The sequence below is a fragment of the Saccopteryx bilineata genome, chromosome 3 (assembly GCF_036850765.1).
Source record: "Saccopteryx bilineata isolate mSacBil1 chromosome 3, mSacBil1_pri_phased_curated, whole genome shotgun sequence".
Lineage (NCBI taxonomy): Eukaryota > Metazoa > Chordata > Mammalia > Chiroptera > Emballonuridae > Saccopteryx > Saccopteryx bilineata.
In genome coordinates, this window is record NC_089492.1 from 297,828,242 (window position 1) to 297,853,410 (window position 25,169).

At 41.5% G+C, this 25,169-nt stretch overlaps 2 protein-coding genes across 6 annotated transcripts in view; both read left to right on the forward strand.

The window, feature by feature from the left end:
* Positions 1-25,169, forward strand: part of LOC136331912 (zinc finger protein 420-like) — a 320,698-nt gene that overhangs the window by 109,358 nt on the left and 186,171 nt on the right.
* LOC136331891 (zinc finger protein 420-like) lies at positions 1,358-23,882 on the forward strand. 5 transcript variants are annotated; one of them, XM_066271046.1, is made up of 6 exons: positions 1,358-1,492; positions 4,288-4,503; positions 16,721-16,862; positions 18,123-18,196; positions 19,838-19,987; positions 20,325-23,881. In XM_066271046.1, the coding sequence occupies exons 2-6, from the start codon at positions 4,489-4,491 to the stop codon at positions 22,023-22,025; spliced, it is 2,082 nt and encodes a 693-aa protein (XP_066127143.1). In that variant the 5' UTR covers positions 1,358-1,492; positions 4,288-4,488; the 3' UTR covers positions 22,026-23,881. The 5 variants fall into 5 exon arrangements, with proteins under 5 accessions (XP_066127143.1, XP_066127147.1, XP_066127144.1 ...); XM_066271047.1 differs by having other exon boundaries at positions 1,373-1,527; XM_066271045.1 differs by lacking the exons at positions 1,358-1,492; positions 4,288-4,503 and adding exons at positions 10,774-10,793; positions 11,887-11,995 and having other exon boundaries at positions 20,325-23,882.

Genomic DNA, 25,169 nt, shown 5'->3' on the forward strand with positions numbered 1-25,169 from the left:
TGGGCGGTAGGTGTAAAAAAGTTGACTACCCCTGAACTAGACGGTGTAGCAAACGGCTAGCCACCATGCTTATGAGCCCTAGCAGCCACTGCCATGCTGATACAAGAGGCAGACTAACTAATTTTAGGACAAGATCTAAAGGTGTGGGTGTCACATTCTATAGTGACTCTGATGAATGCCAATGACATCACTGGCTCACAAATGCCTGCCTCACTATGTACTAGAGTTAATTATGTGAAAACCCAAGACTGGTAATAAAGGTATATAACACTCTAAATCCAGTGACACTGCTCCCAGTGAATGAGAAAAAGCCACAACACAATTGCTTGGAAGTGTTTGATGTAGTATATACTCCAGTTGGCCGGACTTGCTAGATCAACCCATAAGGGAGTAAGACAGGGAGCTGTATGTAAACAAAAGCAGCTGCTTCAACTCATGGGGAGAAAGGCAAGCAGGGTATGCAGTACTGACGCTAACAGAAACTACAGAGGTGTGGCCTCTACCCCAAGGTACTTCTGCTCAGCAGGCAGATCTGACTGCCCTGACTCGAGCTTTAAAGCTCAGTGAAAGAAAAAGAGTGAATATCTTTACAGATTCCAATTTTGCCTTCCTTACTATCCAAGTGCATGGGGCAATTTACAAAGAGAGAGGACTCTAAACTGCTGGGGGCAAAGATCTTAAATATCCAGGAGAAATTCTCCAGCTTCTGGAAGCCAAAACTAGTAGCAGTGACCCCCTGCTGAGGACACCAGAAGGAAAGAACAGTAGAAGCCCAGGGAAATGCCAGAGCAGATGCAGAGACAAAGACGGCTTCTACCCTGCCCTACCACTAGGCTACTATAGCCCCTTTCATCCCTTAGGCCCCAGAACTTGTACCCAGGTATTCTGAAGGAGAGAAAAGGAAAATGGAGAAAGAAGCAGCCAAAGAGTTAAAGGACCACTTGATGCAACTTCTAGATGGTAGACTTGTCGTTCCCCACCTGTTGGGGCCAGCAGTAGTCCAAGCTTCCCATGTTGCCACCCATCTGAGACAATAAAAGACAAAAACTGCTAGGGAGATATTCTTATAACCCTCTCTTGGCAACTCTAGCCAGAAAAGTCAGCCATTTCAATTTTAGAATAATTACGAAGTTCAAACCAACACAAGAGAAGGCTATAACCAATGAAAGTAGGTGGATGGACCAAGACCCGCCCTGGAACCCGCCCCTCTTCATTCATTCCTTTAGATATAGACCCTCCTCGTAAATCGCCCGGCCAATTGCAGAAGCGTTCATTCAATCAATACTCCCGCCCGGGTTTTGAGGCATTGCGCACGCGCAGGTTGCTAGACTACCGGAAGCAGCTGTAGCTAGGTCACGCGGGAACTGGTGACCCTGTTCTTGGTTTAAACATGGCGCTCTCTGTCCCCAGTCCTCCACGCGGGAAGCGGGAGGATCGCTGAGAATGCCGAGAGCCCCATTCCCGAGTCCTCTGCAGTGAGTGCGGAGTCCGGGTGAGAGACCTCGAGCCTGCCCGCTTCGCTGCCGGGTGGGGGCTCCGCGTTGGTTTCCGGGGAAACTCTGAGGCCGCCCCGCCTGTGTCCCCCCGCCGTTGGGCGTGGGACCCCCCCACTGCCGCTGGGTTTCCTGCCTCTGTCCCGAGGGGGCAGCCCCCCACCCCGGCCTGGGGACCTACGGGCCCCCTCCTGAGATCCCACCCCATTTAATGAGAGGCCCAGGTTTAGGAAGTGCACACTCTCCACGGGGCGGGGATTCGGGGCAAGAACGCGGGGTCCCCAGAAGAGCCCCCGGCCCCACGCGGGGAGGGCTTTGTGGGAGCGGCGACAGCGAAGGGGCCCCGTGGACGCGCAGAGCGGGGCTGGGAGGGGTCGGGACCGAGAGAGATACGGGAGGGGTGGAGAGGTCAGTAAGGGGCCATGAAGAGACGGCAATGTCGGGGTGCGGGGGGACGGGACCGCGACGGGGAGAGTGACAGTAACCGGGTGTGAGGGGGAGAAAGGGGAGAAACCCCGAGGAGAGGGAGGGGCCCGGAGAGAAGGGCGCTCAGGGAGGGGGGCTGGTGAGCAGAAGTGGGGGTAAATAAAAAGATTTTTTTTTGCCCAATGGATTTACCTATTTTATTACACATCTCACGTATAATTCCTTTTCAAAATAACATATTGAGATAAATCTTAGTATGTTGACTATCTGCTTTCTTGCAGTAGTTATTAAATTTAAAATAAGCATGGAGATATCTCATAGCCTCAGCGTATAATTCTTTGTTTTTCCTCTGTTAAGTCAGAAGCAGGGAGGCAGAAAGACACTGCTGCATGCGTCCCCACCGGGGATCCACTTTTGAAGCCCACTAGGGGGCGATGCTCAGAGCAACTTGGGCTGTTGCTCTGCAATTGAACTATTTTAGTGTGTAGCTATTCTAGCGCCTGAGTTGAGGCCATGGCGCCATACTCAGTGCCTGGGGCCACTTTGCTCCAATAAAGCCATGGCTGCAGGAAAGGAAGGACAGAGTGAAGGGAGAGGGGGAGGGTTGGAGAAGCAGATGGTTGCTTAGCCTGAGTTCCTTACCAGGAATCCAACCCAGGACTTTCACACAACAAGCCAACCGTCTACTGCTGAGCCAAATGGCCAAGGCCATAACCAGAGCTTATAATTCTTTTCCAAATATGAGGCACTCTCAAATTTTAAATCTTTGATCTTAGATTTCGTTACATTAAAAAAGATCCATATTGTTTTTCTTTTAAATATATTGTGTCAACTATAAATTCTAAACCCTGCATCCTTTCTAGTGGTTATATGTTGAAACAGCCATTAGTTTTTAGTAAACTATACTAGGCTATTTAATTGTGCACTTGGTAAGAATGTCTGAACTTAGCAGTCAGTCTTGTGTCTTGAGTTCATCAAATGATCAACAGCTTTTATTTTCTTGATGAGATTTGTTGAATGAGTGATTGAAAGGGTGAAACTGCCCTCATAGTATCGAGAAGTGTGAGGTGTACTGGTCTGATCCCCGTCAGCCAGTGCTGCTGAAAACAGCTCTGAGGGAGCAATGCAGGCACCGCAGGGACCTAGATAAACATGCCATATCATGGGCCCCACTGCAGACCTGCAGAACCACATATTGAAGTGGAGCCCTCATCCCCAAGGGATCTACATGCTTATTGAAGCTAAACTATTTCCTTCTGGGATCCTATTGATGGCTTGATTTTTTTAGAAAGGACGTCACCTCCACCATTTCCTTCAAACTTAGAGAGCTGCTCTGGGTGGAGCAGCATTGTTGTTTTGTTTAGTTCTTTATTTATTCAATTTAGAAGGTAACTAGGGCGATAGAGCAAGAGAAAAAAAAGACAAATAGAGAAAGGAGGGAGGACTAGGAAGCATCAACTTCCATATGTGCCTTGATCAGGCAAGCCCAGGGTTTTGAACCAGCGACCTCAGTGTTTCAGGTGGACACTTTATTCACTACGTCACCTCAGATCAGGTAGCATTGTTGTTTTCATGATCTGCTCCAGGTGATTTTGAGTGAACCCAGGAATTAGCAGGAAGGATTCTGGATGCATTTGTTTTTTGTTTTTTATATGAAAAATTTCATTAAAAGTCACAGGTCACAGAAGTATCCTGACCAGGTGGTGTCACAGTGGATAAAATATCAGACTGATGCAGAGGACCCAGGTTCAAAATGCTGAGGTCACTGGTCGAGCGCTGGGACACTGGTTTGAGTGTGGGATCATAGACATGACACCGTGGTCGTTGGCTAGAGCCCAGAGTTTGCTGCCTTGAAGCCCAAGGTCCTTGGCTTAAGGCAAGGATCACTGGCTTCAGTAAGAGGTCACTCGTCTGCTGTAGTCCCCCATTCCCCATCAAGGCTCATATGAGAAAGTTATCAATGAACAACCTAAGAGCCACAGTGAAGAATTGAGGCTTCTCATCTCTCTCCCTTACTGCCTGTGTGCACCTATCAGTCCCTTTCTCTGTCACATCGAGTAAAATAAATCACAGAAGTAGAATTGGGCTCAGGAAACAGGTTTCAGAGGCAAAAGAGGAACCCTCAGAGCTTAGGAGAGAGACAGGCAAAGGTGAGTGGGGAGGTACAGACATGCTCCTGGGAGGAGAGCGCCCAGGATGCATTAGTGAGAGTGGGGAGCAGGGATGGTCAGGGGAGGTGACAGGGTGTTGTGTTGGGTTTGGGTGTTCAGGAGAGCAGCGCCCGTTCTCATTGCTGTGGGAATGTGTGGACATCTGAGGGAGGAGACAGGTGAAGACAGGAAAATAATACAGTGTGGTCTCCCTGCAGGAGCATTTTTGGCTGACTCCCATGAGGAAGGACAGAAGGGTGTGGCCTTCTCAGCGTTTCCAGGTCCCTCTGTCTGTGAATATGGTGGAAGTGGACAAAGGGGCTGTGTGGACACTTGTGGTGGCACATTCTCAAAATGCAGACTTGACTCTTCAACATATTGTCGCCTGAGAAAACAAGCAGGAGCCGGACCAGGACAGAATGGCTGCTTCTCAGGTAAGTGATGTGTCCTGGGCAGAAGCTGTGTTTGCTTTTCCTCCTAACTTCAGTGAATTTAGGACCGTCAACATATAGTTCTCTACTTCTGATGTTCCTGCCTAGTGATGCTGTTTCCATTTACTTATTTTTAAAAAATTTTATTTATTGATTTTAGATGGTAGGTAGAAAGATGGAGGCAGAGAAAGAGGGTGAAGAAGAGGGGAGCATCAACTTGTAGTAGGGGCTTCCCTTATATTCCTTGACTGGGTAAGCCCTGGGTTTTGAACCAGCAATTCAGCATTCGAGGTTGATAGTTTATGGACTGTGCCACCAGTCAAGCTTGTTTTCTTTCTCTTTTTTTAAAAATATTTATTGCATTGATTTTAGAGAGAGTAAGGGAGAGAGCGACAGAGAGGCAAGAACTTTGATCTGTTCCTGTATGTGCCCTGGGCAGGGATCAAACCAGCAACCTCTGCACTTCAAGACCATGCTCTAACCTACTGAGCTGTCCGGCCAGGGGCCGGGTTCTTTTCATTGTCAGGATCAGCAGCTTATATACTTCCCTCCTTTGTCCCAGAGCCTTCTATTCCTTCTCTTCTTGCAGGCTCCCTGAGGGCATGAAAAATTCCCACAATAAATCAATCATTTTTTATTATTATTTAGATAATTTAACAGGGTGACATTGATCAATAAGAGTACATAGGTTTCAGGAAAACACCATCACAGCATTTGAATTATTGAGTATATTGTAATCCCATCACCCAGAGTTAAATTATTTCCCGTCACCTTATATTTGTCCTTCCTCTTTATACCCTCTTCCCTTATTCGTCTCCCCCTCATCCCCTCCTGGTAACAACTTTTTCTGTGTGCATGAGTCTCAAGTTTTCCATCCCAGCTATGTGTGTAAATAGTTCTTAGGATTGATATCATGATTCACTCAGCATAATGTTTTCAGGGTCCATCCATGTTGTTATAAATGACACTATATTATTTCAATTTTTGTGTGTGTGACAGAGTCAGAGATAGGGACAGACACACAGGCAGGGAGAGAGATGACAAGCATCTTCGTTGCAGCATCATAGTTCATTGACTCCTTTCTCATATGTGCCTTGATGGGGAGGCTACATCAGAGGGAGTGACCCCTTGCTCAAGCTAGGGAACTTGGGAACAAGCTGATAAGCCTTGCTCAAACCAGATGAGCCTGTGCTCAAGCCGGTGACCTCAGGTTTTTGAACCTGGGTCCTCCGCATTGCATTGCGATGGTCTATCCACTGTGCCACCGCCTGTTCAAACTATTATCATTTCTTATGGCTGAGTAGTATTCCATTGTACATCATCTGACCCTATTCTCTATTGAAGGACACTAGTTGATTCCATGCCTTGACCACTGTGATTTACGGAGCGATTGACATGGGGCTTCATGTGTCTTTACATATGAATGTTTTTGAAATTTGGGGTAGATACACAGTAGAGGGATTGCTGGATCTTGGTAGTTCTATTCTTAATGTTTTGAAGCCCATCCATACTTTCTACCACAGTGGCTGTACCAGTTTACATTTCTACCAGCAGTGAATGAGGGTTCCTTTTTCTCTACAGCCTCTTTAGTACTTGTTATTACCTGTCTTGTCAGTAGCCAATCTAACAGTTGTGAGGTGGTATGTCATTGTAGTTTTATTTTTTATTTTTTTTATTTTTTCAGGGACAGAGAGAGGGATAAACAGGGACAGACAGACAGGAATGGAGAGAGATGAGAAGCATCAATCATCAGTTTTTTGTTGGGAGACCTTAGTTGTTCATTGATTGCTTTCTTATTTGTGCCTTGACCACAGGCTTTCAGCAGTCCGAGTAATCCCTTGCTCGAGCCAGCGACCTTGGGTCCAAGCTGGTGAGCTTTTTGCTCAAACCAGATGAGCCCGTGCTCAAGCTGGTGACCTCGGGGTCTCAAACCTGGGTCCTCTGCATCCCAGTTCGATGCTCTATCCACTGCGCCACCACCTGGTCAGGCTGTCATTGTAGTTTTGATTTGTATTTCTCACCTAGCTGGTGAAGATGAGCATCTTTTTATATATCTATTGGCCATTTGTATGTCTTTTTAGGAGAAGTTGTATGTTCAGGTCCTCTCTCTATTTTTTAATTGAATTGTTTGCTTTTTTGTTTCTGAGCTTTGTGAGGTCTTTATTTAGTTTGAATATTAACCCCTAATGGGAGCTGTATGCAAGAATCATCTTCCATTTAGTTGGCTGCCTCTTTGTTTTGTTGTCAGTTTCTTTTGCTGTGTACCAGCTTTTTAGTTTGATACAGTATTACTCATTTATTTTTGCCTTTACTTCCCTTGCCATTGGGGTCAAGTACATAAATTGCTCTGTATGGCCAAGGTCTGTGTGTTTTTTATATAATTTATTGTGGTTTAGGTCTTTGATCTATTTTGAATTATTTTATCTGCAGGGGGACAACGGAGTTTTTATTGTATTGCATGTGGCTTTTCAGTTTTCCCAGCACCATTAATTGGAAAGGCTTTCTTTTCTCCATTGTGTGTTTTTGGCTTCTGTGATGAAGATGACTTGTCCTTATGTATATTGTGGTTTTATTTCTTGGCTCATGATTCTTTTCCATTGGTCTGTGAGTCTACTTTTCTACCCATACTATCTGTTTTGATTATCATGGCTCGATAGTATAATTTGAAGTGAAGTAATGTGATAAAATACCTCTGGCATCATTCTTTTTTCCTCAGGATTGCTTTTGTTATTTGGGTTTTTTTAAAAGTACGTACAAACTTGGTGATTTTTTATTCATTTTTTAAAAAAATGACTTGGGATGTTGATGGGTATGGCATTAAGTTTGTTCATTGCTTTGTGTAATATGGCCATTTTAACTATGTCCAATCCATGAACATGGAACATCTTCCCATTTCATTGTGTTTTTTTCGATTTCTTTTAATAATGCTTTTTAGTTTTTTATATATAGATACTTTACATCATTTATTAAATTTATTCCAAAGTATTTTATTTTATTTTTTTCTACTATTTTAAAGGGATTTTTTTTTTTAGTTCATTTCCTTGAGTTTCTCTGTTGGCATATATGAAGGGAATACATTTTTGGATGTTGATTTTGTATCCTGCGACTTTACTGCATTGGTGTTTAATTTCTAATTTATTTTGGTGAAATTCTTGGGGTTTTCCTTTTTTCTTTTTTCTTCAGTGAGAGGAGGTCAGGGTGAGACTGAATCCTGCATGCACCCAAGTGGAATCCACCCTGCAAGACCACTAGGGGTTGATGCTCTGCCCATCTGGGGTCCTTACTTCACTGCACCTGGAGACATTTTTTAGCACCTGAGGCGGAGACCATGGAGCCATCCTTAGTGCCTAGTGCCAACTCCCTCCAATCAAGCTATGGCTGCAGGAGGCGAAGAGGGCCATTGAGAGGGGGTAGGGTGGAGAAGCAAATGGGTGCTTCTCCTGTGTGCCCTGAAAGGGAATTGAACCCAGAACATCCATACGCTGGGTGGATGCTCTACCACTGAGAAAACAGACCAGGGCATTTGGTGTCCTATCTACAGGATCATATTATCTGGAAAAATGATACCATTAATTCTTCTTTCCTGATATGAATGAATGCCTTTTATTTCTTTCTCTTGCCTGATACTCTGGCTAAAACTTTCAGCACTATCTATATAAATACAAATGTAAATATTCATTTGTTCAAAATCTTAAATCTCTGAAAGTTCTTCACCGATTGCTTTGAAATTTTGACAGAAAGTTGCATTCAAATACGTGCATTTTTATATACCTACTATTATATAAATGTCACACCTATGATAGGTAAAAACATGCTTTTTTTGAAAAACAGCGCTATCTGTTGGATATAAACATGGGAAGTTTTTTTGTTTTTATTTTATTTATTTATTTTTTACAGAGACAGAGAGTGAGTCAGAGAGAGGGATAGACAGACAGGAACGGAGAGAGATGAGAAGCATCAATCATCAGCTTTTCATTGCGTGTTGCAACACCTTAGCTGTTCATTGATTGCTTTCTCATATGTGCCTTGACCTCGGGCCTTCAGCAGACCGAGTAACCCCTTGCTGGAGCCAGCGATCTTGGTTCAAGCTGGTGGGCTTTTTGCTCAAACCAGATAGCCCACGCTCATGCCGGCGACCTTGGGGTCTCAAACCCGGGTCCTCTGCATCCCAGTCCGATGCTCCAACCACTGCGCCACCGCCTGGTCAGGCTATCTGTTGGATATAAAATCAATACACGCTATAGTAAATTTTTTACAATTCCATTTCAATGTTTTTGATTTACAATCCATTTACGATTTCCAAATTTCCAATTTTACGACTCCATTTCAGTGTTTCCAATTGCATTGTTAAATTGAATTGTCATAGATTTTGATTTATTTTTATTTTGATTTAATTATTTCATGTGACATTGTGTTGGAATTGAGCTGTGTCTTTTACCATAGCATTCATTTTGTGAGTATAGTTTATTTTTTTTCCTGAACAAAATTACAACATGGGTGATCTTTTGTCATATGTGCAATAAAATATTCCTAACCTAACGCTTGCGCAAAGGGGCATTTATGATCAAATAATGTAAACTGTCAATAACAGGGTTGGAGAAATCTTCTTAGATGTGCCAGGAGGAATTGGTAAAATGTTTCTAATTAGATTGATTCTGTCAGCAATTCGATCCCAAAATAACATAGCCTTGGCTCGTGCATTGTCTGGAATAGCTGCGACATTGCTACCAGGTGGAAGAACTGCTCATTCTGCTTTGAAATTGCTATTGAACATGGAATTCATTGAAACTCCCACGTGCAACATCTCCAAAGCATGGGAAAAGTATTGCAGAAGTGGAAACTTATTGTTTGGGATGAATGCATAATGGTGTACAAAAAATTGCTTGAGGCTCTTGATCGATCATTGCAAGATTTGTGTGGAAACATCAGACCATTTGGGAACGCATTAATATTGCTTGCAGGAGATTTCAGGCAAACATTACCTGTAATTCCTCAGTTCGACCCCAGCGGATGAAATAAATGCTTGCCTGAAATACTCTACTTTCTGGTGATACATTAAAGACGTTAAAATTAACTACAAATATGCATGTGTTCAGCTGTAAAATGATCGATTAGCTGAGATATTCTCACATCAATTGCTGGAAATTGGGAATGGAAAGGTGCCAGTTAATCTGACCTCAGGACGAATTTTATTGCCTCATAACTTCTGCAATTTAGTGACGTCAAAAGAAGAATTGGTTGAAAAAGTATTTCCCAATATTCAAACCAATTAGCAGAATCACGATTGGCTGAGTGAATGAGCTATCCTTGCGGCCAAGAACAAAGATGTCTAGGAACTTCACAATATTATTCAGCCTAACATTCAATGCAAGGCAGTCACTACAAGTCCATCGACACTTGTGAAAGCAGATGAAGCAGTTAATTATCCAACAGAATTATTGAATTCACTCGATATGCCAGGGATGCCACCGCATGTACTGCAATTGAAAATCGGTGTGCCAGTTATCGTATTGTGAAATATCAACCAGCCAAAGCTTTGCAACGGCAGGTGGCTTGCAGTAAAAAAATTAATGAGCAACATCGTAGAAGCAACAATCTTGACAGGACCTTTCAAAGGTGAAGTCCTCATTCCTCACATTCCTATGATTCCAACAGATATGCCATTTCAGTTTAAGAGATTGCAATTCGATTGACATTTGCAATCACCATTAACAAAGCTCAGGGTCAATCTTTAGAATTGTGCGGTTTAGATCTAGACACAGATTGCTTCTCACATGGACAATTATATGTTGCATATTCTAGAGTCGACAAACCAGATACTCTCTATATCTGCACAGACAATGGAACAACAAAAAATACTGTATACCCACAAGCATTGTGAAATTAAACATATAAGAAACGTATGCTTTCTCTTTTCTTTCTTTTCCATTTAACCAGACTGAGCCATAGCAATGCGTGGCTGGGTACAGCTAGTGTTGACTATTAGTGAAGAGACTGGCAGCCTTGATTTGTTACTAATTTTAGTGTAAAAACTTTCAGACTTTCTTCATTTAGTATGATATTAGCTGATGATTTGTCATATATGGCCATTATTATTTTGAGGTACTTTTATTTCAATTTTATTGAGTGTTTTAAACATATAAAGGGATGTTGTATCTTACCGAATGTCATTTCTGCATCTTTTGATAAGATCGTATGATTTTTCTTCGTTTTGTTGATGTGTGTTATGTTAAAGGACTTACGTATATTGAACCATCTTTGTGCACCTGGAGTGAATTCAACTTGATCATGAGGTATTATTTTTTTAATGTGTTGTTGTATTCTAATTGCTAGTATTTTGTTTAGGATTTTTCATCAGTATTCATTAGAGATATTGGTCCGTTGTTTTCTGTTTATTTTTGTAGTATCCTTGCCAGATTTTGGTAACATGATATTGTTGATTATATAAAATGTGTTAAGAAGTACTGCTTCTTCTCTTCTTTGGAAGAGTTTGAGATGCAAAGGAACTGCATCTTTGAATGTTAGGTAGAATTTGCTAGTATAGTCATCTGGTCCTGGACTTTAATTTTTAGGGAGGATTTTGGGGGGTGGGGGATGAAGGCAGAGAGAGGAACAGATAGGGAGAGACATTCAGGAAGCAAGAGAGATAAGAAGCATCAATTCTTTGTTGTGGCTTCTTAGTTGTTCATTGATTGCTTTCTCATATGTGCCTTGTTCAGGGAGCTATAACAGACTGAGTCACCCCTTGCTCAAGCCACCAACGTTAGGTACAAGCTGGAAGCCATGCTCATACCAGTTGACCCTGTGCTGAAGGCAGCAGCCTCAGAATTTTGAACCTGGGTTCTCAGCGTCCCAACCCAACACTATCCACTGCACCACCACCTGGTCAGGCCTTTTACTACTATTTTTGCAGCATCCCTTAAATTTTGATATGTTAAATTGTCACTTTCTTTTGTCTGTATGTATCTTGTTCATTTGTGTCTGTGTGTGACAGACATGAGAAAGCCAGACAGCGATAGACAGGAAGGAGGAAGGGAGAGAGATGAGAAGGATCAATTCTTCCTTATAGCCTCTTAGTTGTTCATTGATTGCTTTATCATATGTGCCTTGACTGGGGGACTACAGCAGAGCGAGTGACCCCTTAGTCTAGCTGGCAATCTCAGTGTTTAGAACCCGGGTTCTGCATGTCCAGTCTGACATTCTATCTACTGTGCCAGTACTGGGTCAGGGTGTATGTACGTTTTGATCTTTGCTTTTATTTTTTCTTTGACCCAGTCATTTTTTAGAAGTATAAAGTATAGTTTAATTTCCAGATTTTTGTAGGTTTCTTTAATTTCTTTTTGCAGGTGAATTCTCATTCTCTTTTTTTTTTTTTAATTTTTTTAGAGGAGTGAGAAATAAAGAGAGAAGGGGGGAAGGAACAGGAAGCATCAACAGCCTTATATGCCTTGACCAAGAAAGCTTATGTTTTGAACTGGTGACGTCAGTGTTTCAGGTAAATGCTTTATCCACTGTGCCACCTCAGGTCAGGCTGAATTCTAATTTCAAGAGAGAAGGGGGGAAGGAACAGGAAGCATCAACAGCCTTATATGCCTTGACCAAGAAAGCTTATGTTTTGAACTGGTGACATCAGTGTTTCAGGTAAATGCTTTATCCATTGTGCCACCTCAGGTCAGGCTGAATTCTAATTTCAAGGCCTTATGGTCAGAGTATATGCTTGGTATAATTTTAATCTTGAATTTGTTGATGTTAGTTTGAGGCCCAACATATGGTTTATTCTTGAGAATGTTACATGCACACTGGAGAAGAACGTATAATCTGTTATTTTGTGGTGAAATACCCTGTAAATGTTTATTATCTCCGTTTGGTCCAGTGTGTCATTTGAGGTCAATATTTCTTTATTGATTTTTTGTTTGTATGTATATCTAAAGTTGTCAATGGTGTGTTGAGATCTCCAAGTATGTCTGTGTTTTTGTCTGCTTCTATTTTTAGATTAGTTAATAGATATCATATATATTGTGTTTTCTGATTCGATGCATATAAAGAATTTTTATGTGTTCTTTATGTAGTGTCCCCTGTATCTTTATGAAATGTCCATCTGTGTATGTGGTTACCTTTCTTGGCTTGAAGTCTGCATTGTTAGATATGAGTATGGCTACACATGTTTTTGGTTTGTTTGTTTTTTGTGTATTTTTTTTAGGTGGTAAGAAAAGGCTGAGAGACAGACTCCTACATGCGCGTGAATGGGATTCACCTGGTAATTACACTATGGAATGATGCTTTGCTCTTCTCAGGCCATTGCTCCATTATAACTGGAGCCATTTTAGCACCTGAGGTGAGGCCATGCAGCCATCCTCAGCGCCCAGGCCAACTTCATTTAGTAGAGCCTTTGCTGCGGGAGCAGAAAAGAGAGAGAGAGAGAGAGAGAGAGAAGGGAGATGGGTAGGAGTGGAGAAGTAGATGGTCGCTTTTACTGGGTGTAGGTCTGTTTGGGTTGCGATAATTCGGTATTGTGTTTGCTTCTTAGATTTGAGGCTCTAACTCTTTTCATAGGCCTGGGAAGTTTTCCTCTATTATTTGTTTGAATAGGCTCTCCATCCCCTTCTCTCTCTCTTCTTCTGATATACCCATTATTCTTTTTTCTTGTGGCAGAAACAGAGTCAGAGAGAGGGACAGATAGGGACAGACAGACAGACAGGAAGGGAGGGAGATGAGAAACATCTATTCTTCGTTGTGGTTCCTTAGTTGTTCATTGATTGATTTCTCATGTGCCTTGACTGGGGGGCTACAGCAGACCATGTGATCCCTTGCTTGAGCCAGTGACCTTGAGTTCACGCTGTTGAGCCTTGCTTAAACCAGATGAGCCCACGCTCAAGCTGGTGACCTCAGGGTCTCGAAGCTGGGTCCTCCACATCCAGTCCAACGCTCTACCCACTGTGCCACTGCTGGATCAGGCCCCATTATTCTTATGTTGCTCTTTTTTTTCTGTTTTGCTTTATTTTTATTACAGACAGAGAGAAAGAGACAGAGAGGGACAAATATACAGAAAGGGAGAGATGAGAAGCATCAATTTTATGTTGCAGCTCGTTGTTTATCGATTGCTTTCTCATATGTGCCTTGATGGGGAGCTATAGCAGTGCGAGTGATCCCTTTCTCAAGCCAGTGATCTTTGGGATCAAGCCAGTGACTGTGGTGTCATATTTATGATCCTGTCCATGCACACTCCATCAAAAACCCATGCTCAAGCTGTCGACCACGGGGTTTCAATCCTGGGTTCTCTGCATCCCAATCCAACTTTCTACCCAATGCACCACCGACTGGTCACATCTTATATTCGTCTTTCTGATGGAGGCAGTCAAATCTTGTGGTGCTCTCATTTTTTGTGAGTTTTCTGTTCTCTGTAGCATCTGTTTGCCTGTTTTTGGTGTTACTGATTCTGTTTTTTTTGTCTGGCCTGTTTTATGAGCTAAACTTGCTACCTCATTTTTCTGTTCATGTATTGAGTTCTTTATCTCTGGTTCTTTTTGAAAATTTAAATCTCCTTGATGAAGTACTCTTTTTTTAATTTGTTTTTCATCTCAATAAGTAGCCTATCAATGTTTCCTCGCAACTTGAGGTTCTTTTATAACTTTAATTTTAAATTGTTTTTTATGTCCAAGGTTTCCATGTTGTTGAGATTTCTTTATTGAGATATTTTATTAGCTATCTATTACATCTCTTTCTTGTGTATCCATCGTATTTGATTTCTTCTGCCTTGATGGCATTTGAGAGAAGTATTGTTAAAACTCTAAAAAGAAACATCAACATGAAAAATTTTTTAAAAGTCATGAATAATATAAAAATTTTATACAAAATAAATATAATGAAAAACTACAGAAAAGTAAAAAAAAATACAAAAAATAAAAATACAAATTAAAGATAAGATTCAAATAAAAAAACAAAGGAAAAGTAAAAATGAAAGTAAATAAAATGAAAAGAAACAATAGGAAATTTTTTTTTAGGTTTATGAGGTTAGTTTTTCTTTACAGTATGTGTTGCAGTCCTGCAAGTTTTAGCTCTGAGATTTTAGGAAAGAACTCCACTGCGACCTTCTTGTTAATGATGCAAGCAGGGTTGCAGTCATTGGTTGGTGTGGTGTGTAGTGAGGGTCTTACAGCTTCAGCTTTATAGCTTTACAGCTCTGTGGCTTTAAGGTTTTAGCAGTAGAGATTCGGTCTCTGGGTGCTCCTCCCCATGACTCTTAGAACCAGGGGACCCGATATGGAGAAGCTCTATTTCTCCTGGGAGAGAGTGGCTCTGGAGAGTTAGCTGTGGGGTCTGCCACTGCCACTCTTCCTACCCACGAGGTGAGCGAGTTGGCATCTGGGAGGCTGGGGCGCTGCACTTTCTCTCGGTGTAGAGAGTGGGCTGTAGGCAGACCACGGGAACTGTGGCCGGGACCCTGAGCTCAGCCTGCCCTCTCTCCCCCCTTAGTTAAGCATCTCCTTCTCTGCTTCTGAGCCTCTCCACCTTTCCCATCTGAAGGAGACTCAGGCACTGTAGAGTTGACTGTTCATTTCTTGGTAAACAAGACCCAGGAAGCATGGCCCTTCCTCCTTCCCACAGTGCAGAAGAGAAAAATAAAGAAAAACCTAGTCAGGCCAGTTTCCTCTTCAGAGCTGACAGTGAGTGTGTTTTATCTTTTGCCACCCTTTCAATCTGCCTCACCTTCAGTCCATTAGGTGTGGGGAACTTTCAGGTGCCCTGTGAACCCAGCTGGGGTTACTTCACTGTGTTGTAGTTGTTCAATTTTTTGAAATTTCAAAGGGAATGATCAGATTTATCTGTCATGCCACCATTACTCTCTAATCACTTTTAAATACTAGAAATATCTCCTTTGTAATATCAACCAGGGAGGGCAACTATGTCCAACATGCTTATGAGGATGGGTCAGAGGCTTGGGCATCAATAAAAAGGGAAAGTAGGCTGTAGTTTCATGTGGCTGAAGTGTCTCCTCTTTGGGACCAGATTAAGGAAATGCACCTTCCATGGGTCAGAATAACTGAGGAAGTTCTGACCGAGAGAAGCTAGAAGAGACCCGCTCACTAGATTGCTGAAAAAGTCTTGTTATTTTAAGAGAGTGTTAAAGAACTGAATGTGGAGGGTATATGTGGATCGACATTTTCAAAACTTACTATTTTTATGACCATTTTTCAGATAATTTCCTTATTCATATTGTGTGTCTACAATGTTGAAATAAAGCTCTCCATGAAGGCATATAAAATTTTTTAGAGAGGCCTGACCTTTTGTGGTGCAGTGGATAAAGCATTGAACTGGAACACTGAGGTCGCTGGTTGAAAACCCTGCACTTGTCTGGTCATGGCACATATGGGAGGTGATGCTTCCTGTTCCTCTCCCCTTTCTCTCTCTCTCTCTCTCTCTCTCTCTCTCTCTTTCACTCCTCAAAAATGAATAAATAAAAGTAAAAAAGTTTTTCAAAGAAATTAGAGACAAAAAATCAATTGCTTTAAATTCTCTTCTATTGTGGATGTTTTTCTTGCTACTGTTTTTATTAAAATTGAGTATCACCTGACCTAGTATTGGCTCAGTGGATAGAGGTTTGGACTAGGACACAGAGGATCCAGGTTCAAAACTCTGAGGTCACCAGCTTGAGCGTGGGATTATAGACTTGACCCCATGGTCTCTTGTTTAAGCACAAAGTTCTCTGGCTTGAAGCCAAAGTTGCTGTCTTGCCCCAAGAGGTCAGCAAGGGTGTCACTAGATGTGCTGTAGTTCCCCCCACCCTTATCAGCTCACATATGGGAAAGCAATCAATGAACAACTAAGGAGACGCAACTAAGAACTGATTTTTCTCACCTCTCTCTTTTCCTGATTGTCCCTCTTCCTGCCTCTCTGTCACAAGAAAAAAGCATAAACTCCAGTATGTGCCTTAAATAGGAAAGCCCAGAGTTTTGAACTCAGTGTTCCAGCTTGATGCTTTTTCCACTGCACTACCACAAGTCGGGCTCTATCACTTTCAAATTGTACCTAGTTCTATTATGTCTGTGTGTATAACATGTTAACATTATTTGAGCTATTTTTTTTGTTACTTAAGAAGTATTTTTTATTAGTTATAGAAACATTTATAGATGTTTGTGAGGTTTCTTATGACTATTGGCCAGTGTTGGATGGCATTATGAACTCAGACTGCAGACCTTTGTTAATGTGTCTTTTCTTGCAGAAACCATTGACCTTCAGGGATGTGACCTTCAAGGATGTGGCTGTAGATTTCTCTCAGGAGGAGTGGGAATGCCTGGACCCAGCTCAGCGGAAACTGTACATGGATGTGATGTTGGAGAACTACAGGAACCTGGTCTTCCTGGGTGAGGATGACTTCCTTTCTGAGTTTATTTTCTCCCTGCAGCCTTTTGTTTTCTTCATTAGAAGAAGCATTATGTGGAAGCTTCTGCCTTGCAGGGTAGATTTTAGAGTTCTGCCATCAGGGACCAAATATGGGGGTTTGCTAGTATAGAAACAAAGGCATCATGAGGCACATTGATTAGAACTCAGTGTGTGAAAACTCACACAATTCTAGAATGTTTAAGATGTTTTCAGAAAACAGTATTTTGGAAAGTTATTTTCTAGAACATTGTAATATTGTACCATGTCTTCTCACCTGGGCACAAAATGAATTTGAAATTGGAGCTGGGAAGGAAAATGACAGTATCCTTCCACCCAAGTAGATGGGATGAGGAAGCAGATGAGGCAGGTAAGAGATCTAAATCTAAAGGTCATGGAGGAAGCGAGACTTCAAAATATGGTTTGGGAAGCTGATGCAGTGGAAAGGGCTGTGAGAAGCCCAGGTGTATTCCTGTTGCTGTCATAGAGGGACAGCTCATCTCCAACGCGCCTGGTATCTGGCATCCTCTCAGGACTGTGCCTTTGCTCTCGTGACCTCCATCATCACATTGGCAGTGGAGGCAAGTCTTCCCCTTGGACTGAGAGCTGCCATGATGACTCCTCTTCCATAGATTTGGGCTCCATGGAAAACATTTGCACGTGCCTGAGGAATTACATTATCAGCTGTTTTTTCTCATCGGAAGTGTTTTGTTTAATTTTTGTGACAGACATATAGAAAGGAACAGAAAAACTGGAAGGGAGAGGGATTAGAATCACCGCCAGTCTTGGTGTTTCTGTTTTTGATATCTGTCCTCAGTACTGCAGTCTCTGTGTGCTTAAACAATTACTCATTTTTAAAAAAATAGTCTTTACAGTGCATTCACCATGTACTGCCATTCTCTTGGCACTCTGTTATGCAAAACAGAATGATCTTTTAGGAAGCAGCAAAGCAACCAGTTCACTGAGCATACAGCACTGTCATGTCTGTGTTTCTTAAGAAGAAACTGGTAATTCAAAATGTTCTTACCGTATCACACTTGTGTGCTCTGGTGTTTCCACAGATATTGTCAGTAATAGATGTAAGTTTTCATTTCTCTCTGATGTAACTTTTTAAATTTTTACCTTTGTCTTCCTTTAACTCTTAACCTGCCTTTGGCGTACTTAAAATGTAGGTTTGTCAATACTTGCTGGTATATCCATTTACCTTGTGTCATCACTGTGAATATTTATTTTGCATCTTTCAGCTATGCCATCTGAAGACAACCAGACCTTGTTACAAAAGCCAGGAATCAAAAATTTCTTCTCTAAAACAATACTGGTAAGATATAGATGGTATGGTTTTTTGGTTTTTGGGGGGTTTTTTTTTATTCATTTTAGAAAGAAGAGAGAGAGAGAGAAGGGGGGAGGAGCAGGAAGCATCAACTCCCATATGTGCCTTGACCAGGCAAGCCCAGGGTTTCGAACCGGCGACCTCAGCATTTCCAGGTCGACGCTTTATTCACTGCCCACCACAGGTCAGGCCTAGATGGTATGGTTTTGATAATGTGAACCTAATGAAAGCCTCAGAAATTTAAGACGGGTGTTGAGTAAAAAGGATATTAATATGAACAGAGCTAACCAGCCACAATTGTTTTTTGTTGTTATTTATATATTTAAAAAGAGGAATGGGAAGAGATGGAGACCTTGACAGAAACATTGATAGTTTCCTGTATGTGGCCTGACCACGGATTGAGCCTGAGACCTTTGCATACTGGGATGACAGTTAAACTAACAGAGTGTATTGGCCATGGTGGGACAATTATTATTATTTTTTTAATGTATTTTTCTGAAGTGAAAAGTGGGGTGAAGGGAGACAGACTCCTGCATGCGCTCAACCAGGATCTAGGAGGCATGCTCACCAGGAGGCAATGCTTGGCCCCTTTTGGGGTGTTGCTCCACTATAATCGGAGTTATTCTAGTACCTGGGGCAGAGGCCATGGAGCCACCTCAGCACCTGGGCTAACTTTACTCCAGTGGAGCCTTGGCTTCAGGAGGGGAAGAGAAAGAGAGGAAGGAGAGGGGGAAGGGTGGAGAAGCAGATGGGCACTTCTCCTGTGTGCCCTGGCCAGGAATCGAACCCAGGACTTTTACATGTCAAGCCGATGCTCTACAGCTGAGCCAACTGGCCAGGGCCATTATTATTATTAATTATTTAAGTGTTTATTCCACTCTGGCCTGTTAAGCTCTCAGTTGGTTAAAAGTGTCATACTGAAACAAGGTTGTGGATGTAATCGCTTCTAGGGTCACACAGGAGTAGCAGCCAATGAATGGACAGCAGGGTTGGGCAACATATGACTGCTTCCCTTCTTACTCTTCTCTGTCTCCCTTCCTCTCTCTCTGTCTCTCTGAATATAAAAAAGAAACTGAGTTCTGCCTGAATAGGTCAGTTAGTTGGCCAGTTTTCCTGGAGCATGGACACTGCTGGTCTGATTCCTCAGCTGAGGTTCATACAAGAGGGAATCAGTGTTTTGTCTCTTTCTCCTTTCCTTTCTCAAAAAAGAAATAAAGCTTATTGCATTGATTATATCAAAAGGAAGGAAGGTGGAGAGAGACAGGAACATAAATCTGTTCCTGTATGTGCCCTAGCTGGGAATTGAACCAGCAACCTCTGTGCTTTAGGCTGATGCTCCAACCAATTGAGCTATCTGGCCATGACAGGACTATTTCTGGTTAAGTCTTTGTTGTAAATAGTTCAAAAATATTACACATTTTTAAAACATTCTTTTTAAGTCAGCTACAATGCCTATCAGTTAGTTTCTAAAAATGCAGATTGGCTCCAGCTGGTTTTCTCCTTGGTAGTGTGGCCAAGAGTATGGATGTCCCAGGTTTGATTCCAGGTCACGACCTACAAGAAAAACAGTCATCTGCTTCTTTACCCACCCTCTTCTTTTTTCTCTTTATCTCTCTTCGAATCCTACAGCCATGGCTGGATTGGTCGGGTGAGCTGGCCTTGGGCACCGAGGATGTCTTTGTGGTCTATTCTCCAGGCACTAAAAAAATGACTCCATCACTAACCAATGGAGCAACATCCTCACATGAGCAGAACATTGTTCCTTGCAGGTCAATTCTGGTAAGGGTGCATGTGGGACTCTCTCTCTGACTCTTATACTCCCACTGGGGAAAAAAAATTTTAAATGAAGATCAGAAACTACTTTTTACTACTATACATTTTTGGAAAGGAAATCAGGAAAAGCTAGGAACTTATGTAAGTTTTTGAGTAAATAATTGCATTTGTTTTTCAAATATTTTTCATTTCAATGTCTATAATATTCATTAACTTTGGAGCAAATTTTGTACAGCCAACATGGTTTAATAGGTATTACAGAGTAGATATTTGAGAATAAGTTTACATATTAAATAAAATTATACCTTTCACTAAAAGCATATTTATCTTTGATGATTACCAGAGTACACATAATGAAGACAGATGTTACCAATGCAATGAACACTGGAAAAGCTTTAAAGAAGAATTAATTTGTAATCAAAGTAAGAAAACTCCAGTTCCGGAGAACCATTATGAACAAAGAAAAGTGTCTGACCAGATGTCACATTCTAATATTCATCAGGTCCTTTATATTCTGGAGAAGACAAATGAACAAACTAAATGTGTTGAATCTTTCAAGCAATCTTCAAATCATAATGACAATGAGAATATTCAGACTAAGAATGAAGCTTACAATTATAGTTTATGTAAGAGTGCTTTCAGTTTAATTTCCCATGTAAATACACTTAAGAAAGTTCATACTGGAGAAACACTTTATAAATGTAAAGAAAGTGATAAAACATTTAATTGGCATGCATATCTTACTTTATATGAGAGATATATTAACACCAAAGTAAGACCTTACAAATGCAGAGAATGTGGAAAAGCCTTTAACAATTCCTCTGCTCTTACTAGATATCAAAAAATTTACAACAGAGTGAAACCGTACAAATGTAAAGAATGTATGGAAGCATTTAGCCATTCCTCAATTTTTACTAGACATCAAAGAACTCACTCTGGAGAGAAACCATACAAATGTAGAGAATATAGCAAAGCCTTTACCCAATCCTCAACTCTTACTGAACATCAGAAAATTCATACTGGAGAGGGATCTTATAAATGTTTAGAATGTGTCAAAACCTTTATACAAAAATTACAACTTACTGTACATCAAAGAATGCACACAGGAGAGAAATCATACAATTGTGAACAATGTGGCAAAACCCTTAAGGATTCCTCAGCTTTTTCTGTGCATGAAAGAATTCACACAGGAGAGAAACTATACAAATGTAGAGAATGTGGCAAAGCCTTTAGCCGTTCCTCAGTTCTCACTAGACATCAAAGAATTCACACAGGAGAGAAACCATACAAATGTAAAGTATGTAGCAAAGCTTTTAGCCAATCCTCAACTCTAACTATGCATCAAAGAACTCACACAGAAGAGAAACCATACAAATGTAGAGAATGTGGCAAAGCCTTTATACGATCCTCAGCTCTTACTGACCATCAGACAATTCATACTGGAGAGAGGTCTCACAAATGTTTAGAATGTGGCAAAACCTTTATCCGGAAATTACACCTTACTGTACATCAAAGAATTCACACGGGAGAGAAACCGTACAATTGCAGACAATGTGGAAAAGCATTTAAGGATACCTGTACTCTTACTGTACATCAAAGAACTCACACAGGAGAAAAACCTTACAAATGTAGACAATGTGGCAAAGCCTTTAGTCGTTCCTCAACTCTTACTGACCATCAGAAAATTCATACCGGAGAGAGGTCTCATCAATGTTTAGAATGTGGCAAAACCTTTATTCGTAAGTCATACCTTACTCAACATCAAAGAATTCACACAGGAGAGAGACCATACAATTGTAGGCAATGTGGCAAAGTCTTCAGTGGTTCCTCATCCCTTACTGTACATCAAAGAACTCACACAGGAGAGAAACCATACAAATGTAGAGAATGTGACAAAGTCTTTACCCATTCTTCAGCTCTTACTAAGCATCAGAAAATTCATACTGGAGATGGGTCTCACAGATGTTTAGATTGTGGCAAAAACTTTCTCCTGAGCTCATACCTTACTGTACATCAAAGAATTCACACAGGAGAGAAACCATAGAATTGCAGGCAATGTGTCAAGGCTTTAACCATTTCTCAACTCTTGCTAAGCATGGAAACACAGGAGAGAAATGATACAAATGTAAAGAATGTGGCAATGCTTTTAGCCATTCCTTGGCTCTTGGCTCTTGCTAAACATGGGAAAATTCATACTGAAGAAAGGTCTCATAAATATTTAGAATGTTGCAAAGCTTTTAACTACTCAGTTCTTGCTAAACATTGGAAAATTTATACTGAAGAGAGGTCTCATAAATGTTTAGAATGTGGCAAAACCTTAACCCCAAAATTACACTTTATTGTACATCAAAGAAGTCACACGGGAGAGAAAGTATACAAATGCGGACAATGTGGCAATGCCTTTTAAAATTCATCAGCTCTTAATAACCATCAGAAAATTTATATTGGAGAAAGGTCTTGTTGGGCAAATAAGTTGGTAAAATCTGTGTTTTCTGGTTTTGCTTACTTTTATTGTTAAAAATGATGAATGGCCATCGCCCATGTGATACGGCTAATTACATTCATGCTTGGATAGGGACTCGGTTATGCTAATGTGTGCTGGAGGAGGGATAGTTGCACCGAAAAGTTTTAAAAGGAGGGTCTAGGCCAGTGGTTCTCAACCTTTCTAATGCCGTGACCCCACAATATAGTTCCTCATGTTGCAGTGACCCCAAACCAAAAAATAATTTTGGTGGCTACTTCATAACTGTAATTTTGCTACAGTTATGATTCGGAATGTAAATACCTGATATGCATTATGTATTCTCATTGCTACAAATAAAACATAATTTAAAGAGTTATTAATCACAAAACAATATTTAATTATATATTGAGAAATATTTATTACTAATTCCAATAAATAACATTTCACCATGGCATAGTATGGGTTTAAATATAACAACAATTCCAAATAACATTTCACCACGGCATAGCATGGGTTTAAATATAACAACAGTACTATAACAGTAAACAACAGTGCAATATTTTGCAACAGTATGCTGCCAAATTCAGTGAGATGGTTGTGGTTGCTTCTTGCTTACCAATTCAGAAATTCTTGGGGCAGTCTTTGCAAGGGCACAGCGAAGATCATTTTCAACAAGTCTACTTTGGTATTTAGACTTGATTACCAGCAAGCTGGAAAACCCTGTTTCGGAAAGATATGTTGTTGGAAAAGGAAGAAGAAGGTGCAGCACAGTCTCAGACAGAATAGGATATAACTGTAAACAATCTAGAATTTTGTCAGTGGCATCGTAGAGAAATCTGTTCTCGCTGCATCATTGTTAATTAGGTTAATGAACTCTTCTTGCGCTGTCTCCGGAACATCTTCAACTTTCACTGTGAATGGACTTCTAGCAAGTGCAAATGGGGTGTCAGGTAGATTAGGAAAGTATGATGAAATTTCGTCTGCAAGCATGTGCAAATGTTCTTTCACAGAAGTCATGCGCCTTAAACAGTCGGCTGTTTTGGCAACTGTGCAACAAGCTAGATGTGCCAAACAATGCTCTGTTATTTTACACTGAAGTCAGATGGTTGTCAAGAGGAAAAGTTTTAAAACGTGTCTTTGAGCTTTGTGATGAACTGAAAACATTTTTTAATCAGAAAGCAAGACCGCAATTCGAAGCACTTTTTAGCGATAAAACTGAGCTGCAGAAAATAGCTTACTTGGTGGACATCTTTGTCATCTTGAATGACTTAAATTTATCACTGCAAGGACCAAATGCAACGTACCTCGATTTGTCTGAAAAAATTAAATCATTCCAAATGAAACTTCAGCTTTGGAAAAATAAATTGGATAAAAATAAAATTTACATGTTTCCTACATTATCTGCCTTCTTTGAGGAACATGACATTGAGCCAGACTTCTATAGGAGGCAGATCCTTTACACTACAGAATCTGCACAGCAGATTCCTCAGTGTGAGGCCTCTTTCAGTCTATTGGGGGTGGTGGATTCCACCTTTGGAATTTTTCTGCTCTAGGAAAAGTTCTAGCGTGAAAAAAATTAAGCAACATGCTCTATATTTGAGCGGAATCTGCTGCGGCCTCCCATTGACTTGAATAGGAGAGGAAGAAATGTGTCGGAAACTGTCATTTCTCAGCCTCTTATTGAAATCAAAAGGAGGCTGTGTCGGATTGTGTGGTAACCCGAGATTCTCAGGAGCTCTCTTCCACAAAATCCGCGGCACTCCCAATGAAATCAATAGGAGGCGGATTCAATGCCGGAAACCGCTGATTTCAGCAGTTTCCTCATTCAGAATATGGGAAAATAGTGGGAGATATGGGAGATAACTATACATTGGGGAACAGTGTGAACTACATCTTATAGTGATCTCTAATAGTATAAGACCGATGTAGTTCACAGTGTAAATGTATGGTGCTTTGTGTAAGTGTAAGGTGCTTTGTGTACTGTGTAATGATTACACACAAAGCACCTTACATTTACACAGTATTGTGTGTATGGTGTGTGTACTGTTTTTACATTATTAACCTTTTTTACACCAGCTGGCTGTCTCGCAGGCTCTCTTGGCTCTCTGCCTCCTAGGCTTCTGTCCTCCGGCGCTTGCTGCACCCGCCCACTGATGACGTCAGCAAGCGCTGGACACATGTAATGTGCTGCTGTGGATGAGCAGCCAAGCTGCTATGGACTGTGGAGCATTCCCCCTGCTTCCCCCACCCCTTAGGCCCCGGACGGATGATGCAATCACATCTGCGCATAACCGCAGGCATTCAGTTTGGAACGAACGTCCATAAAGGCATGCGTTCAAGCTGAATAGCGCTGCTGCGAACAGTAGCGAGGCTTCTCAGGGCTAAAGCCATCGGAAATATGTATTTTCCAATGGCTTTAGGCGACCCCTGTGTTTTGGTCGTGCGACCCCTGCCGGGGTTGCGACCCACAGGTTGAGAACCACTATTCTATAATCATCTATTCAGAACTACCAGCTCCTCTGGGAGACAGGGTTTTGCTGAGTCTCTGGGGGCAGAAGTTCATCTGAGAGACTCAGAACTGCCCTGGGGAGGTCTGTGCTCCCTCTGAGCAGAGTTCTCAGTGACTCACCAGCTGTGGAGATGGGGCCTGTGAGTGGGGGGCTGGGGCTTCAAGAGGGTCCTAAGAATAAAATTACAACAGTGGTGAGAGGCTGGGGGTAAGAA

Bases quoted from the DNA above. Each gene is read 5' to 3' on its own strand.
- LOC136331891 (XM_066271045.1), top strand. The intron at 18,197-19,837 runs GTAAGATATAGA...CGAATCCTACAG, and splicing joins TCTTCTCTAAAACAATACTG to CCATGGCTGGATTGGTCGGG. The intron at 19,988-20,324 runs GTAAGGGTGCAT...GATGATTACCAG, and splicing joins TTCCTTGCAGGTCAATTCTG to AGTACACATAATGAAGACAG.